Source organism: Amblyomma americanum, chromosome 10 (genome assembly GCF_052857255.1).
Source record: "Amblyomma americanum isolate KBUSLIRL-KWMA chromosome 10, ASM5285725v1, whole genome shotgun sequence".
Taxonomy (NCBI): domain Eukaryota; kingdom Metazoa; phylum Arthropoda; class Arachnida; order Ixodida; family Ixodidae; genus Amblyomma; species Amblyomma americanum.
The window spans coordinates 701,054-719,529 of NC_135506.1; the positions used below are offsets into that span (position 1 = coordinate 701,054).

Genomic DNA, 18,476 nt, shown 5'->3' on the forward strand with positions numbered 1-18,476 from the left:
TTTCCTCAAATTGTCCAACAGTGAAGGCGTCGCGCCGGATGGACGATGGTTTTCCGTGGACCCCCCCTGGCAACGCTGCAACAGTCCCGCTCTTAAAGACGAAGCTGAAGCGTTGTTTTTCTGTTTTCCTTTAAATTTTTTTAAAAAATTGTACAGAATTCTTTATTTCCTTAATTTTTTTAAATAATATGAGACTGCTTTATGATCAGTATGGTGTACGATTTGTATCCTGTATTTTTATTGTTTACTTTTTGTTTTATGTTTATTTTTGAATTTTTTATACTACGACTCTTTTATCACTATGATGTACGATTTCTATGCTGTTGAGTACTTTTCCACTCCTGGGATTTTTTGCTGACGACGACGACGACACGAAAATTTCCTTGGGCGGTAGAGGTATACTGCTTCATTGTAAAAGTTGACCTTTAGAATTTGGTTATTCCCTTTAGTATATGTCAACATGACGTCCGCCGGCATGGTATTACTGTGCCGGGGAAAGCTTCCCTTTACTTCTGAACACTACTTCTAAAGTTAGCGGTGATACGTGCTGCGTTACCGCGAGTGCCACGTAGGAACATGCTCGAACGGTGAGGGTAGAAGCTGTGTGGGAGCCCCCTTGTGCTATACATATACTGCAGCATCGAGACCGCCAGAAAGGAGACCCTCGTTAGCTAGTGAGCAGACAAGGGGAGGGGAAAAGATGGGCTCGTTATGACATACGTGACGGAAGCCAACAGTCACCGAAAACAAGGAACATAGGGGATGTTTTTTTTTAATTTGTGGTGCTCATTAACGGGAGATTAATATGGTAATTATTTTAAAACACACCTATTTAAAAAGCAGAAGAAAAACAACCACCACATGCTGGAGAGCTCGTGGGCTCGGATCCCACCGGCAGCATGTGGTTGTTTTCTTCTGCTTTCTAATCAATTATCTTTAGTTTTTTTTTAACTTGAAAACCCAGTTAGCCTCGTCGCTGCGGCCGAACAAGTTTTGGCTATTTCGACGGGTTAAGTGCAGTGGAGGGGTTGCTTTGCCTGAAAGCTTTTCGAATGCGCATGTATTCTCGCGCGATATAGGCAAAATTTGTTGGGCCACACACAGCGTGGACGGTAACTGCGTTTTCTAAATTCTAAAAAGTGACGTGGGCATTGCTGGTGGCAGGCTACGCGCCTCTCTGTAGAAAAGGAGACTAACAGTAACAGTTGAAGAGTTCGCTATTCGACATTGTAGTTAGCCAGCCTAGCACGTCTTAGCTATATTCTGATGCGCTGTACCACTAACGAAAAAAGCGCTCTTTCCATTTAAAAAGCCTACTTTTATAAATTGCAGAACATCTTAGGTGGAATTACACAAGGCATACGGAGGAGATATTAGGTTACTGAGCAAGTTGTAGCAGTCTCGCGAAAGAAAGGAGTATGAATCCCGTGCGCTTGTGCCTCTACATTCCTTGGACTCAAGGGGTTAGACCAAAGGAAAACAGCTGCCCGCAGGCTTCTCGCCCTCTGGAAGGCCTACGTAGTGACAGCAATGGATGCCGTCTTCCTTCACGTGACCATCGAATAATGCAGAATTGAATCTAATTATTGCGAACCGACTGCGCGGTCAACGTAGGCAACACCGTTTGGCACGAAGAAGGTCCCAGACGCAGCCCTCGCTGGACAACGGAGACGGGAAGGCTCTCTCAGAAACAGGCGCATATGGCCAGTCGCTAAAGATTACCGATCTCACTCATCCGAGGGCGTAATTTTCTCTCTGGGCTCTTTGCGTACACCGCGAAAGCAAGGCGCGCATTCACGGACAACTGCAGGGGTCGAACCTTTAATGACCGCGCCGCTCTGACGCCCCAGTCTTTACTCTTGGTGCGTGTTAGCGTGAGCTGAGAACAAGCGCACCGATCGCTGCGCCGACAGAAAATTGGTCCAGGCGGTGCACACGCTTAATGCTTGCAGCGTTTTGAATTTAAAACGTGCACCACGAGTCCACAAAGCTGCCGTCCGTTACTCAGGACGTCGTTTTGGCGGCGAACTGCAGCCACGGAGTCACCGACAGCAGTTCGGGGGTCCGCGTTCGTTGAACGCCAGAACGGAGAGAAAGAAAGGTGAAACGCACTTCTGTTTTCCTCACTCGCCGCCGGCGGAAGGAAGGCCCCCTTCCAAGTGGCACGCAGTATACAGCACGGCGGCTCTCGACCGCGAGGGGGCGGACGGGGGCGAATTCCTCGCACAAACGCGCATCCGCCGCCCCGGAGAGCGCGCGCCAAATTGCCGCCTATTAGCATTATTAGGTTTCAGTCCGGTTCCTCCGACTAATGACGCCAGAAATGGGCCACTTAGCAGAGCCGCTTGCGCGCCGCAAAGGCGCCTCCAAGCGGCCACCTCGCGAGCTAGTGCGCATGCGCGCGCATGGACGCGCATTGATCAACTCTCCAAGAGATATGGCTCTGTGCATTTTGCTTGCGAAGAGTAATAAAAAGACAGGAGATAAAAAATCTGAAATGTCTCCTTAGGCTTCAACAACTAGTCAGCTGCCTTCGTGAGGAACCTGTCCTTCCCATGGGCTATCAGTGAACACTGATTGCCTATACACACCCGATCAGCGAAGTGGAGCGCTTTGCTTGATTCGCTATGCGACAGGGATCGTAGCTTGCTCATCTGAATGAGGAGAATACGCAGCTGGCAAAAATGGATCGGAACATGTGTCGGGCCCACTTATAATGAACCAAACGGTCACACGGATTGCGTTCGTTATATCCGCTGTTCGCAATAAGGAGCCTCTCCGCATATTACAGCCTAGAACACTAAGACCGCCAAGTGCGGAGTTTATTTCATAAAAGTAAAAACTGCGTCGTGCGCGTCTAGTTCTTCAAAGCAGACGCTTTTCAGGCTCTCCTGCAGGGCGGTCATATTGTTCTTGTCGAGACCCTTGCGGACAGCAACCTGCCTTAGCGGCGGCATAACTGTGGTTGAAGTGTCTCTACGTTATCTGGTTCGCCACGTGAATCAGATTCTTAAGGGGGGTGCTCGCACTTTGCTTACAACGGCCTCGTAAGAGCACGGCTCTGCGACGTGGTCATCCGAGGCAACATTAGCCCAGCTGATGCCTCAAATCTAGATGCACCTAATCACGTGTTTTCGGCAGCATCATCAATCGCTTCCACGCCTATCCAGCGGCGAAAGCATCTCATGCGCACAGAATGTATCAGCAGCACAATACGTGCACTGTCGCACACCTAAGTAGATTTCTTCTGAGTAGAGAAACCTATAGTCTACGTGCACACTCGCGGAACCGTAACGCCAACCGGACCCAAAGCGGCGACCTGCTTTGCAGATTATTCGCCGATACAGGTGAGAACACAAAACGACATCAACTGCTGCTGAGCCTGCGTCGATCAGGAAAGCCATCAGCTACATCTGTGAAGCGGTTGCTGGAAGGTGGTGCGCGTTCCGTGATTCGAAACTAGCGCTGCGAATAAAAGATTGCTGCTCCAAAGCGTGTAGCAGCATCCGGCACCGGACATCGCCGAGCTGCACTAGACAGCAGGAGCATCACATCGTCCTCCAGCGGAACCCGAAGCATTGTGAGCCGCGTGGAGGCGAACGTGCTTGCGACCGAACACAGGCTGTGCGATCGCTTCACGCCTGCCTGAATTCTTGCACAGCGCGATCGGCTGCCTCCAGAGACTGGATTGTAACGTTGCGTTCAGCGCAGTCACGCTGCCCGAGGCTTGGATTGGCCGTGGCTTTAACTCGGCGGCAATATACCTTCAGCAGTATGAGGACTGCAGGCGAAGCACCGAGCACGGCCTTTAATACCACCACAGTCCGGATCAGATTCCAGGAGCCAGGCGTAGGTTTCTCTCTCAGTTTTCAATACACAAGGCTGCATCTTTTCCGGCGAAGCGGAGTTATGTAACTATTTATTCTGAATCCCATTTCATTCTAATTGCTTTCGCTGTTCGTCATAGTCCCACAGCTGCGCTTTCACAGAGATCAGTCCCTTTGATAGACGGATGGTAAAAGCGAACAGTCAGCACGGAAAGGATCGCATCGAGTCAACTTGGTGTCAACGCGTTAGGGAGCTCCTGTTGCAGAAAACCCGGCGTCGTCGTTCACCGTGAGCGAAACATGCGCGAAAAAATCCCCAGAGAAGCAACCCAGGAGGGCCACCTGTAGGTCATCACAACCTGCCCACCGGACTGTGAGCAAACGGCCCACCGTGGCCGGTGGCAGTATCGATTAATGATTGGTTGCTCGGGAAGAGCACCCTGGGTCGCACAAGGCCCATCGGTGGCTGCACCTAGCTGTCATCCCAGAGCAGTGCTTCAGCGCTTAGCGGCTGAGTGGTGGCAGAACTCCAGGAATCTACGAATGCAGAGAATGACCAATTCTGCGTGTATATTTTTCATTTACATGCCTGCCCTTGACTGATCACGAACAAAGAGAAGAAAACAGTGCGCAGACAATGGCGACCTCATTCTCCTTGCTTTCCTCGCGTACAGTCTTTGTCAGAAGTGTATACGGCCCAAAAGTTTTGATTATTGGGCAGCGTCACTCGTTGTGGATTACCAGCGTTACAAATCTCAGGAAGGGGAGAGCAACTCGCGTTCTCGCCTCCTGTGAAGACTTGAAGCCGTCCTACAGAACACGGCTCAGGAGCTAACCCCTTGGGCTGTACATTTTCGTCAAAGGCTGTACTTACACGCGACTGCAGACTCCTCCAGTCCTAGACCAGCAGATCGCATTTTGTATAAAAAGTTTAAACGGCCGTCGAGGACCGGCTGCAACATGCCGTGCTAACGCGAACTCCCACTCGCGTCCCCCTTCTCCCTTTTTACCCTTCTTGCCAATCACGGAATGCATGCCAACACGACCAACAACAAGCCTGTCTTCCTGTCTTATTGACGCTAAGGACTATTCTTGCATGTTTGCTGCACAAGACAAGTTTATGTTGGGTACAGCGACGCAGTTTACTGAACAGCCGAAGCACACGTCACTCTTTCGCCGCTGGTGCGACACCTCCTGGTTGTATGCAGCTCTGCTATATAGCCAATTCCCCTTTGCACCAGGGCGGGTCCCTTTCGGCGGCCAAACTATGCGTTCATGGCGCTGTCGGAGCCGTCGATGGCCAGCTTCGGACTTGGTTCTCTTCTCGGTGTCATCTGATTCAAAGCCTTGCTTTTTTTTCTCTTTTTTTTTTGTTGCTGTAGATTTGAGGTGAAAAATTTGTGTAGAGACAAATTAAGAGCTGTTGACGCTATTGGAGTTGCTTGAGATGCAGCCGGCACCAAGAAAAACCAAGCGCACGCAATGACGTTGCGGCTGAGTTCGCGTTCAAACGGTACACAATAAGAGCGGAGCACGCAGACCTTCTCTCAAAGCACCGCGTTCCGAAGCGAGCCTGTTTCGCGGCGCCACCTTGCGGCGGCGGCGACCCCAAGCGAGCAGCCTTTGATCTTAGGGGCCCGCAGAGCCGTGTTTGCTCAACCTGATGAGGTGGCCCGCTCTGCTGGGCTTCCCGCGCACGCTCGGCTTCACCGCGCAGCTGACGATGGTCGCAAAGCTCCGCTTCGCTCTCAGCGCTTCCATCGAAAAACAAAGAAACACTCTCCAAATAGTTGTAATGACGGTGAGATCGTCCGAACCAAGGGCGCATTGTGTGATGGGAAACGGTTGTCGTCGCTAGAGTATTGCGTCGCACTTTGTCAGTGGTTAACAAGCTTACTCCGTAACTCATCACCATCATCAGCCTAACTACGCTCACTGCTGGGCAAAGGCCTCTTCCATACATCTCCAGTTAACCCGGTCCTGTACTAGTTAAGGCCACCCTATCCCGGCAAACTTCTTAACCTAAGTTTCTGCCGCCTCATAGCTGCTACTCTTGCCTTCTCCTGGAATCCACTCCGTTACCCGTAAGGACCAGCGATTATCTGGCATTCGCAGTACATGCCCTGCCCAAGCCCATTTATTCCTCTTGATTTCGACTAGGATGTCATTAACCCGCGTTTGTTCTCTCACCCACTCTGCCCGCTTCCGGTCTCTTAACGTTACACCTATCATTTTTCTTTCCATGGCTCGCTGTGTTGTCCTTAACTTAAGCTGAACCCTTTTCGTTAGCCTCCTCGTTTCTAACTAGGATTTCTTTAATTATGTACTTTTCTTCGCGTGTGCCGAAACGTCGAAGGCAGCATCGGTGTCCAGACAAAGCACGAATGACTGCGAACGCGGAAAAAGTATTCGCCAGAGATGCGCTCCGAAAATGGAAACCTTCCAGTGGAATAAACGAGATCGGAAAAGCAGCCTCAACAAATAAAGCTCACGGGGTACTTTCTCGAATCCATTTGCACGTATGATAAGCTATTGGTACAGAAAAATGCGGGCCTTTTTTTCTTCTTCTCGGACAGGGAGGGCTGAGTTTGGATGGCGCATGCCAGCTCGGAGGGGAGGACTTCCGTGCCACCCCAGGCGCTGAGTGACAGTCCTTCGAATGGGGTGGAAGCAGGCGTTTACCAGGCAGCAGGAGGGGACAGATACGTCACCAGACGCGTCCTTACGGAGTTTGTTGACCGTCGGAACTTGCAGCGATGGCGGCGGCTGGCACTTAGTCATCATGGTCCCAGTTTATTCGCGTCTCGAGTTCGTACTTGTTGCATATATGAAATATTTCGCTACCGTCGGGCACTTTTCCTGGTGACATGAAACGTGCAGAAGTCTTTTATATAAATGGGAGGAAACAGGAGCGACGTAAGCAACTACAGACCAGTATCTATAATTCCAACCTTCTCAGAGGGCCCTGAGAAGATTGTGCTCACCCGACCAGATGGCTTTTTTCTATTAAACTCAGTATCTTATCAGAAAATCAGCACCGTTTTCGTAAGGGTCGGTCAACGGAATCTGCACTCCAAACAGACAGGGGTAAAAAGGTGTCCTCCAGGGCCGCACTCCCCTTTTATGAAAAAGGAGGACTGCCAACGCCCTTTTTACTCCCACGTAGGCTTATTCCTGTTTAGAGTGTGCCCTTCTCTTGCAAAAAGAAATCATTAAAAATATTGAAGCGAATAAATTTATACTGAGAATTTATATAGACGTCAATAAAGCTCTTCATTCCACATGTCACACAACCCTCCTTAATAAGCTAGATCATTATGGCGTCCGTGGGCTAACACACCATTTTGCAGTCGTACCTAACTGGCCGATCCCAGTGCGTTGACACTAACGGCTACTATTCCACTATCCAGCCGATTGCATCCGATTGCCGATTGCATTGGGGCCGTTTTTATTTAATGTCGGTGTAAACGATATTACGTCTGCTGATGATAATGACGCATTTGTATTATATGCGGATGATTCAAGCTTGTTCGTTAGCCCAACTAATAAAGTAGATTTGTTTAAAATGGCGAACAATGCGTAGTCAAAACTAGTGAAATGGTCCGAAACACAGCTTAAAAATAAATTGGAAAAAGACAAAAGCAATTTTATTTGCGCCTAAAAACAAACGTTTGGCCTCTAGCCGTGAGCTAAAATTAGGACCTCATAAAATAGATATTGTGAAACAGCATAAAATTCTAGGTAGGTGCCATATTCTCCAGTAAGATGGCATGACACAGTCACGTTGAATGGGTGGCTAAAAAAACTCTCATTTGCTGTAGGTGTCTTATTTCTGACGCGTGTTCTCTCCGATCTGCGTTCGACAAGTTCACCGCGCCCTCTTCCGTTCACACCTTAACTATTGTGCACTAGCATCGGGGATGAATACAAAAAAAGAAATACGTCAGTACACTTCTGACCCGCCGCTGTGGCTCAGTGGTTAGGGCGCTCGACTACTGATCCGGAGTTCCCGGGTTCGAACCCGACCGCGGCGGCTGCGTTTTTATGGAGGAAAAACGCTAAGGCGCCCGTGTGCTGTGCGATGTGAGTGCACGTTAAAGATCCCCAGGTGGTCGAAATTATACCGGAGACCTCCACTACTGCACGTCTTCTTCCTTTCTTCTTTCACTCCCTCCTTTATCCCTTCCTTTACGGCGCGGTTCAGGTGTCCAACGATATATGAGACAGATACTGCGCCATTTCCTTTCCCCAACAAACCAATTATTATTATTATCAGTACACTTCTGCGTCTATAAAAACCTTGCGTTGCATAAACAATGCATCCCACTTACATCCTTCAGCCGAGTTGTTTCGTCAGCATCATGTTTTCAACATCCAGCCTCTTTATAGTTGCAGTCTCCTCTGTCACTTTTATTGTGCTGATGAAAAGTATAAAGAATTCCTAATGGCACTCTCAGGTGCAACGTCACATTGCAATATTTCTAAATCACGTGTCCCTGAAAAATGGCTGATTCCACAAAACTGAACTAATTACCTTCTGCAGTCATTAGGCTATAAGTGCCAGTATTACTAAATAAGCTCGATCTATCTAGTTTTAATAACTCTAGAATAACACGCAACATTTTGCGTTCAAGGTTTCTAGAGTGACCTGTGTTTGCAGTTTCTAGCGTAAAATGGTACCGTGTGCAATAAACATACCTATGTTAGTTTGGTCTGTCATGTGTGCAATTATCGCTTTCGTTGCAATATCGTGTGCATGTTAACGGTAGTCATTATATAACGCCTTGATATATTTCTATACATTTACTTCGTCTTACTTTTGTAAGTTAATGATAAAATGGGACATTTTTAGGCACAGCAATTAATATCTTTCATAGAATTTTTTTGCTGCTGTCGCTGTTGTTTGCCGCCGGCTCCCGGGCCTCGTCAAGCTGTTCCTCAACTTCTTGCCTGGGATACCGTCAACATTGTGAAATGTTGAAAATAAGGGTGAATTGGACTGGACTGAATTGATTCACGCCAACCGTCCAAATCGCGTCAAGAACGCATACACCAGTTCATGTAGAACGCAGGGCGTCCTAGCAGGCATTGCTAGAATACTCAGAATGCCTCTAAAGATCGCAGGAAAAAGGATTTGAACACCTGCTGGACTTGGCACGCCTTGCACCATTTAATCCTCGTCGTTAACGATCGACGCAAATGCATTTACAGCGTGCACTCAAGCCGACGGGGGGCATAATGACTCGTAACAATCATTCGCGCAGTCATGTTTGGCACTGCGAGTGGGAGAGACCGTGCACACGGCAGTCATCCAAGCGGATGTTCTTCCTCCGCGAACGCGCAGGTCCAGCGCGCGGCGAGAGACTGGCGCAACCCGCTGGACGGGCTGCTCAAGGTGTCCTCCCCGACCGCCGCCGCGCAGCCCCTCTTCCACCGCCAGCCGGGCCCCGTAGGAGGTGAGAGGACGGCTACAGCGGCGCCCTCTGTTGACAGCATCGCGAGTCAAGCAGAGGATGAGCGCTTCTTTCGAGCATGGGTTCATCAGCCTCACTGCACCCACTGCAGGCCTTTGCCAGCTGCGACGACCGTATACCACAGCAAACTTCTCAATATCACCCGCCCACCTAACTTTCTGCCGCCCCCTGCTACGCTTGCCTCCTCTTGGAGTCCACTCTGTTACCCTTAAGGACCAGCGGTTATCTTGCCTCCGCATTACATGCCCTGCCCAAGCCCATTTCTTCCTCTTGATTTCTACTGGCCGCCGCGGTGGCTCAGTGGTTATGGCGCCCGGCTGCTGACCCGAAAGACGTGGGTTCGATCCTGGCCGCGGCGGTCGAATTTCGATGGAGGCGAAATTCCAGAGGCCCGTGTGCTGTGCGATGTCAGTGCATGTTAAAGAACACCAGGTGGTCGAAATTTCCGGAGCCCTTCACTACGGCGTCCCTCATAACCTGAGTCGTTTTGGGACGTTAAATCCCCTTAAACCATAAACCTTGATTTCGACTAGGATGTCACTGACACGCGTTTGTTCCCTCACCCACTCTCCCCGCTTCCGGTCTCTTAACGGCACAACTACAATTTTTCTTTCCATAGCTCGCTACGGAATGTAGACAGCGTACGTTCCGTGCCGTAATTACCGGGATAGAATTCCGATACTAAGTAAGGAGTCGTAAAGGATCGCGTCTGGAGTCGCTTACAGGTGGTCTCCTGCTCCTTATCTAAGGTTTTGTCAAGCTTACAAGCGTACAACGCATAAGCTTAAGGTTGTGCAGGCCTACGCGCCTATATCCAGCCATGATGACCAGATCGTTGAAAGCTTCTGTGTAGAGGTGGAATCGGCAATGCGCAAACTAAAATCTCATTACACTATACTGATGCGCGACTTCAATGCAGAGGTAGGCAAGAAGCAGGCCGGAGACCAGGCGGTAGGCGACTATGGCATAGGCTCTAGACATAGCAGGAGAGAGTTATCAGTAGAGTTCGCAGGGAGAAATAATTTACGGATCATGAATACCTTCTCCCGCAAACGAGAGAACAGTAAGTGGACCTGGAAGAGCCCCAATGCTGAGACTAAATGTGAAATATACTTCGTACTATGCGCAGCATGCGGAGGTCCTCGGAATGGACTGTTGTACCGACCACAGAATGGTAAGGTCTCCAATTAGCTTAGGCTCGAAGGGAGAAGGGAAGAAACTAGTGAAGCGGAGGCCCATTAACGAGTCAGCGACAAGGCGGAAAGTAGAGGTCCTCATTAAGAAGCGGCAAGGCATGGAAGCGTCTAACCCTACACACAGAATAGAACTGGCAGAGCAATCAAAGTTTATAAATAGGCGCAAGGCAGCCGACATAAGGAAAATTAATATGGAGACAATTGAGCATGCTCCAAAGAACAAAGGTAGCCTCAAAGCGGTCAAGAGGATACTAGGCACAAGTTAAAAACCAGATGTATACATTACGAGACAAAGAGGGCAATATGAACAAGATGGTTAAAGCAGCCGAAGAGTTCTGCACAAATCTATACAGTAGCCAATGTAATCAAAACGTTAATGAGAGATCCAGTAGCGGGCAGCAATGGGACATCCAGCCAGTAGCGAAAGAGGAAGAAAAGGGGACTTTAGAGCAGCGTTTACTAGAGGTCCACGCAGAAAAGCCAAGCCAAGCAGAAAAGCCACAGAAATCTAAAAAAGATTCCAAATGAACTCTTGTCTTCGGAAACGACAATTGCCAGTAATCCATTCAAAAAACGCATTAAAATTACGGCACAGCAGGTTCGTGTTTCGAGCAGTTCTTCTTTTTCCTTCGCTTCGGTAACGACTACCGTCAGCGAATGAAGTGTTCTCCATACTGTTTTTTTTTTTTTTGCCAATTGCGTGGCAGCTATGGGATGCCGTCAGGGCTCGTGTTTAGAGAGTGATGCTATCCGCCGGTGTCCGAGGCGAAGAGGAAAGGTAATTATCTGGCGAAATAATCAGCACATTTTGTTCGGTGCCCCAAGTGGAAGCATCTACGGCAACTTGGAAGCATGCGAAATACACGAGCGTGCTCGCTTCCATCGCTCAGCTGGGTTCTACTTCCAACGCTTCAAAACGGTTATTTTTCCCGCTGGAAATAATCAGGCGTCTATCAGGGTGAAATTAGAGTCGTTTAAATCTCGCAATGCAAAAACAAAAATGATCATCATTGCGCAATCGTCTTTGCGCGATGGAGCCAATGCGTTCATGTTCCGTCGGGCGGTGCTGAGATTGTGTTTGGCACCACGCAATGGCTGTTCGGTTCGCTGCAGGGATATTTAGATGGCTGCAGCTGATACACGTTGACGACGCTACACTGAGTTCTTTCGTCATATAAGGGCAAAACTCTCCATAAGGCGCATGTGTCGAACTCGTGCGTTCGGTGGGCAAAAAACTCGCAGGCTATGGTTGCCCGTCGCTCCCATTGTGTTTAGCGCCGCGAAGAACATGATTCGGGAGTAACTGCACTAATGGCATGACGACCCCAACATCGCAGTGACGTCACCAGCGGCCCCGGCTGGCGGCGGCGGTTGCGCGGCGGCCAGCGTGTGGCAGTGCTCGTGCCCGCCGTTCGAGTGCCTCTGCGGAGTGTCTTCAGCTGCGCCGGTCCCTTCAGCGCCAGACTATCGCCAGGTGTGTGGGCGTAATGCGAATTGGCCAACTCAGGGACACCTAATCCCGCTGTGTGCTAACAATGCGAGGGCATTCGAAGCTGTCGATGGCTTCGCCTGAAGTGAACGCTCCCCAGGCAGCGCTCCTCCCGGGCACCTGTCACGATTGGCAAATGAGACTGCGCAAACCTGGTCCGGTGACGACGAGGTCTGGTCTGGTGAAGGAAAGGGGTAGGACGACTGCGCAGTACACATGTTGTGGCAAGGGGCCTGTTGATATTCAGGAAGTTCGAAGCCATTAAAGGTAGAATAGAAATGCTTATATAGGGCGAATTTAACATATCAGAACGGGTGAATTAAGGTACACTTTACGGCGTCGATGCTTGCTAAAAAAAGAAGAAACTCTGCACTTCACCCTGCAAAGGATCGAAATAGGTGCAAGGAAAGCTGTTTGTGGCAGCCTAATGATAAAAAGCTGTACTTGGGCTCACTTGGCAGCATAAGCTTCACACCGTGACCCATCATGGGCAGTGTGAGGCATCCAGGCTTCTTGAACTGGGGGAACATATCCTGTACCTGGAGTGAAGTGGTGTAATAAGCTCAGTGTGGCGCTGCGTGCTTGTTCCCAACTTGTGCCTAAATATATATATATACATCCCCTGACATGACCTCCAGGCTCCAGACCCGTGCAGCATGGCGACCATGATGTCCTCCGCCATTGAGATGCACGCAGACTCGGTCTTCCAGGTCATCGACAAGATCCTCTCGGCGGACGGCAGACCGCCCGACAACCGCCACGGCAGGTATGCGCCGGGAAAAACTGCTGTGCAGCACTCTCGAATGTTTCACGTGTTTCTTTTTAAGAAGAGCGAAAAACTGGCCGAGTTCGTACGGATTCATATTTGGCAGCGCGAAAATCGAATCCGCATCCTTCATACTCCATCGGGGGAAGGCAAGTAAATGATGACGGCATGTAGAGGCAAAGGTTGTTTTTTCTTTCGCGCTATGTGATGTAGGCTGAACTTTTGCAGCCTACACCACGCATCGTATAACGACATCAAGGCGCGGTCTTTTCATCAGCATGACAAGACCCAGCGCAATTAGAAGCTGGCCTGTCAGCAACCCCTGCTGCTGCTGCGCACTATAGGTGCCTCGATGCCAGCGCCGAACGGCGGCGCTGGCATCGAGGCACCCTAGCGCGCACTTCTGCGGAGCGCCCCCTGCGTGCGCATATTCGGCAGCGGTGCTTCAGTGGCGCTTGTACTGAGTTCCCTGCATTTTCAGTTGTAAAACTATTCTACGCTTTTCTGCGCTGCTGCCGAGCCAAGCTGTGTTTACGAGAACAGTTGATTGCCCTGCGTGCATTGCCTTCTCGCGACTTAGCCACGACAGGAATAAAGTCAAAGAAAGGTAAGGACTCGGAAGAATGTATTGTATGTGGAAGTCTCAGGCAGCAACGTAAAAAAATTCCCAAAAGAAATATTGTCTGAATTGCAGGACGTAAAGAAAAGCGTAGAGTTCTGTAATGAATCATGTGATGACATATCCGAAACAAAAGTCGACGTTAAGGAACTAATCAAGGAGGTCAGAGTGTTAAGAGAAACCAATCACGCAATGAAAGAAGAAAGCCATAAACTAGCTTAGCGAGTAGATGAACTGGAACAATATTCCGGGTCAATAACCTTGAAATAAAAGGGATTCCCAAGGACGGCGACCTAACTGGCGTTGTGCTCCAATTGGGCACACTGGTTGGCGAACCTATCTCGACAACTGACATCTGCCATAGGGTTGCAACCACAAAAGAAGGTGAAATGAACATCATGCCCGGCGGGAAATCGTAATTTAGTGTTGACAAAGAAAGCTCGAATGACGACCACCGCCCTCGGCTACAGCCCCGAAGGTACCGCTTTTGTTAATGAGCATCTAAATCACCAGAACAAGCAACTGGTAGACTCCACCATCGCAAAGAAAAAGCAAGTTAAACGGAAGTTCGCATGGAAGAAGGATCTTTGCGCGTCAAGCTGAGAAGACAACTGTGCTTCGAGTCAAAAAGCTTGGACGACCTAAAGAAAAACAAAATGACTGCGGAAGCAGCCACGCCACGAGTAGATGCCAGTCATGCGCTTGGCCCTGTACATAGTCTTGAGTAGTTGTCTTCTGCTATCCTCATGGCTGTGCAACCCTGCAACTTTATTACAAGGGTCTTTTATCTTTTCTTCACCTTATTGCACGCTCATTGGAAAACAAGCACGACGACCTGCATTACAATGCAAGCGACGTTTCTTTTGACGTGATCATGATGTGTGAAACCTGGTACAGTGATAGTTCTGTGCTGTTCATGTTACACGACTATCAAAATTTTGCGCTAAGTCTCCCACTGAAGCGTAGTGGTGGCGTGCAACTGGTTAAAAATACTTTAAACATGTACCCTGTTCGAGAGTTTACAAAGACGATTACGAAATAGTGACAGCGCGAAACAAGTCACAGTTTTTCTCAGTTGTTGATTGTCCTCCGAAAGGGGATTTGCATAATTTTCTGCCTCTTCTTGAAACCCTTCTATATTTTATATTTCTTAACAAATACTCGCTTTTCCTTGGTGGTGACCTGAACATTGATACGATTCAAACTGCAAAGGCCAATAAAAATCTTCTCTCAGTCTTAGATTCACATGGGTTTTTAGATGTTATAACAGAGACAACACGTGTCACATCCCTGTCAGCTACTCTACTCAATCTGTTCGTCACTGGTATCGATAAAAAGTGTTTTTCTTATTGTGGCGCGCTTGCTTGTGACACTGGTGACCACTTGCCTATATTCATTCACGGAAAAGATCCCACTGCGTTCACAGACGATGCGCCCATTGTAGACAAAGCATAACCGAATCTTCCTTGGCTTCTTCTTTCTAGCACTGATGTTGAATGTCATGACTGGAGCCATGTTCTTTCTATAGCACTGATGTCAATGAAGCTTTTGTGTCTCAAATTACAAACCTTTACCGAAAACACTTTCTGTATGCGGTGCGAAGAAGAAACAATAATCACAGAAGCCGTGGGTAACATGTGATCTACTTATCGAAAATAATGTAAAAAACCGCCTTTACTGGAAATTCGTGAAAATCAAAGCCGTAAATGTACTACATGCGTATAAAACTTACAGAAATAGGTTAAACAAAAGCTCAAACTAGCCAAGGAAGAATACTTTCCGACATGTCTGAACGAGGCATCCCAAAACATTGAACTCTTGTGGAAGCGCCTAAAGAAGCGTAGCTTGATTAAGCCAGTTGGTGCATGGTACGTGGAAAACCATGCAGTGGGAAGGACGCGTTCAAAAGCAGGAGAGGTACGTATGTCAACGCTGGAAACAACTGAAATTTTCTTCACTTGGTGAAATTTCCAACAACAGAAGAGGGCGCGCACGCGCGAGAGCAACCACACAGGCTATCAAAACAACATAAATGAAATATTAATTGAGCGGGAGGAGATAACATGTGGCAACATATGTCCCCACTCATGAACCCGTGAAAAGAGTATACTCTTTTGCCGTGACCCTGACAGAGCCATCGCTGACGCATTCAGTGCCTAATTGCTTGATTTTAAAGGCTTCTACGATTTCTCGATCTATCTGTGTTTTCCCGCGGCCGCTGATTCTGACATTATGGAACAGAGAGGTGCAGTGTTTACAGTCGTTGAAATGTGTTGGCAGATTTGCTGTTTTGCCTAGCTGGAGCCAAGTGCGGTGCTGCCTTACACGCTCGATAAAGCATTGACCAGTTTGATCCATGTAGGCCTTTCCACAGGACAGTGAAAACGAGTAAACAACATCGGTTGTTCATTCGATGCACATGATCTGGTGCTTACCATTACATCTCTTTTTTGTGCTGCTATTATTAGAGATACGGGAACAAAGTGACGACAGTTTTGTGGGTTCAAAAAAGGCAACCTTAACACCGTATTCCATGGCTACCTTTTTAACCTTATGCGATACTTTATGCAAGTATGGCATTGCAGCAGGTCTAGTTTTTTCACAAGGCGTTTAATCTTTTCTTAGGTATGTTCTGTGACTTAAACTCACTAGGCAAAGTCTCAGCAATAAAAACCAGGACGTCCACAGGAAAGGCAGGGAGGTTAACCAGACGAGTAGCCGGTTTGCTACCCCGCACGGGGGGAAAGGGGTGTGGGGAGAAAAAGATGAATGAGAAAAGACAGTTGCAGGAAATTAAAGTCACTATACAAAGTCACAGCGTTCAGTAAAGTTGCAGCCTATCGTGCAGGCCAGAAGTCCTCAAAAAGCGGAGCAGGGCCTTGGAAGCCTTCACCCACCGCCAACGACCACCGCGGCCAGTGGCTGAGAATATTCGTTTCCGTCAGTGGGCGCAGGTCTAGATGCTCCAGTGCACGGCAGAGAGACTGCCTTTCGGAGCTGTATGCAGGGCATTCACAAAGAATGTGGGCTATAGTCTCAAACACCCGAAGATGGCACATGCAGGGCTGTCAGCCATACCTATTAAGAAGGAGTAGTGCTTGGTGAAAGCTACACCAAGCCACAGGCGACACAACAAAGTTGCTTCACGTCGGGGTAGGCAGGATGGAAGCCGAAGCTTCAGATCTGGCTCTAAGGTTTTTAAACGCGAATGCGAGAATTGGCCTGAATTCCACGCGGCAGGCTTGATGTCCCGCGACAGTGGACTAAGCCTACCCGCTGCGTCGGCTCTCGAGATGGGGATGGGCACACAATCACCCTCATGGTGAGCAGTTCGCGTGGCCTCGTCCCCGCTGTGGTTGCCTGCGATGTCGCTGTGTCCTGGCAGCCATTGGTAAACAATATCGTGCCCTTTGTTGATGGCTGTGTGGTGGAGCTCTCGGATTTCCGCGACAAGTTGTTCATGGGACCCATGACGAAGAGCAGATTGTAACGCTTGGAGGCCTGCTTTTGAATCAGTGAAAACAGACCAATGCTGGGGTGCTTCTTCACTGATATGCTCAATGGCGACACGAAAACCAGTAAGTTCTGCACCAGTCGATGAAGTCCGGTGTGACGTTTTCACTTTCTTAACTATGGTCCTTACCGGGATGACTACGCAGCCCGAGGAACTGGAAGGGGTCACTGAGCCATCGGTGTATACGTGCAGCCGGTGTTCGTGTTTCTCATGGAAATATTCTAGGGTTGTCTGTTTTAGTGCTGTCGTCGACGGATGAATCAGCCTACTTTTTGACGTCTGGTATGGAAAGAAGCACACGAGATTGGTGCAGACTCCTTAATGGAGAAGACGGTCTAGAGGCTGATGTAAATTGGGTTGGTAGGAAGTCGCGATGGCCATCAATAATTTTCGCAAACGATGTACTCGGCCGGTTAGCAGGAAGGCTGGCAAGATGGTGTGCGGGAGTCTGAGAGAGGAGACGAATATGCGCTCTCAACGCTTCGATTGTGACATAGGCAGTCACTGGGTTCTCCTGAGCGATGAGTACTGTTGCGGCTGTAGACGCGCATTTTTGCAGTCCTAGGCACGTCCGCAGAGCTTGAGCCTGAACACTTTGCAGACAGCGTATGTTCGTTTTCCTCAAGTTTCCTAGTGCAGAGATACTGTACCGAAGGAATCCCATGAATAATGCGGTGTACAGCTGGAGCATCGAGTGCACTGATGCTCCCCACGACTTCCCTCCGAGAAAGGAGAGAACGTGAACGATCGATGTCAGTCGTCTTTTCATGTACGAGACATGCGGGCTCCATGTTAGATTACGATCGATAATTACTCCAAGGAAGCGATGGCTTCTTTCGTAGGGTATTGTTGACCCTATTATGCGTACAGGGTAATGGGACGTGCTCTTGCGCGTAAAGGCAACAGCGGAACATTTTTCAGTAGAAATCTCCAGGCCTTGCAGGCGGAGGTAGACCGCAAGAATTCCTGCCGCCTTTTGAAGCCTTGCTCGAACTTGTGGTCGCGTAACTTTTGATGCCCAGATACAAATATCGTCTGCATAGACTGAGACTCTCGCCGACTGTGGTAGTACAGCGACAAGGTCGACAAGCGCAAGATTGAAAAGCGTTGGGCTGAGTACTCCACCCTGTGGGACCCCAGGGAAAGTGTAATGTGAAGAGTATGTTACTCCATCGGGCCCCGGCGATGAAGACCGTCTGCAACCGGCCATGGCAGCGTCTAGTTCTTCCATGGAGAAAAGAAGGTCCATTCGCGAATCCCTAGATCTAGGCACTTCGCAGCAATTCAGAGTTGTGGATTGGTTCCTGGGACCTGCTATTCTTGAGCAAAGATCTTCACCAATCTCCGCTTCGCTACGTCCTTGGTGAAGTGCGAGAGACGAGTGGTTGGAGCTGCTGAGGATATGTTCGCAAACCACGCACCACACTCCAGATGCGTGAGAGGCTTTCGTGCGTCCAGTGATTCACAGAATTCTTTCCAATGGTCAGCCTGCAAGATTTGAATTCTGCGCTGGATTTCCTTCTGTGTGCGCTTTGCATTCCTTAAGTCGTGCAGCGACTTTGTGCGCCTGTATCTTCTCTCTGCTCTTCGT

The 18,476-nt window shown here is 49.0% G+C and overlaps 1 protein-coding gene across 4 annotated transcripts in view; it reads left to right on the top strand.

The window, feature by feature from the left end:
* Positions 1-18,476, top strand: part of LOC144106486 (uncharacterized) — a 79,319-nt gene that overhangs the window by 41,169 nt on the left and 19,674 nt on the right. For all 4 annotated transcript variants that reach the window (XR_013309020.1, XM_077639305.1, XM_077639303.1 and 1 more), the window contains 3 exons: positions 9,172-9,283; positions 11,835-11,971; positions 12,625-12,752. Coding sequence is in view for 3 of the 4 variants with exons in the window: in XM_077639305.1 (XP_077495431.1) it covers positions 9,172-9,283; positions 11,835-11,971; positions 12,625-12,752 (377 nt within the window). In the remaining variant the exon portion in view is untranslated. The remainder of the gene's footprint in view (positions 1-9,171; positions 9,284-11,834; positions 11,972-12,624; positions 12,753-18,476) is intronic.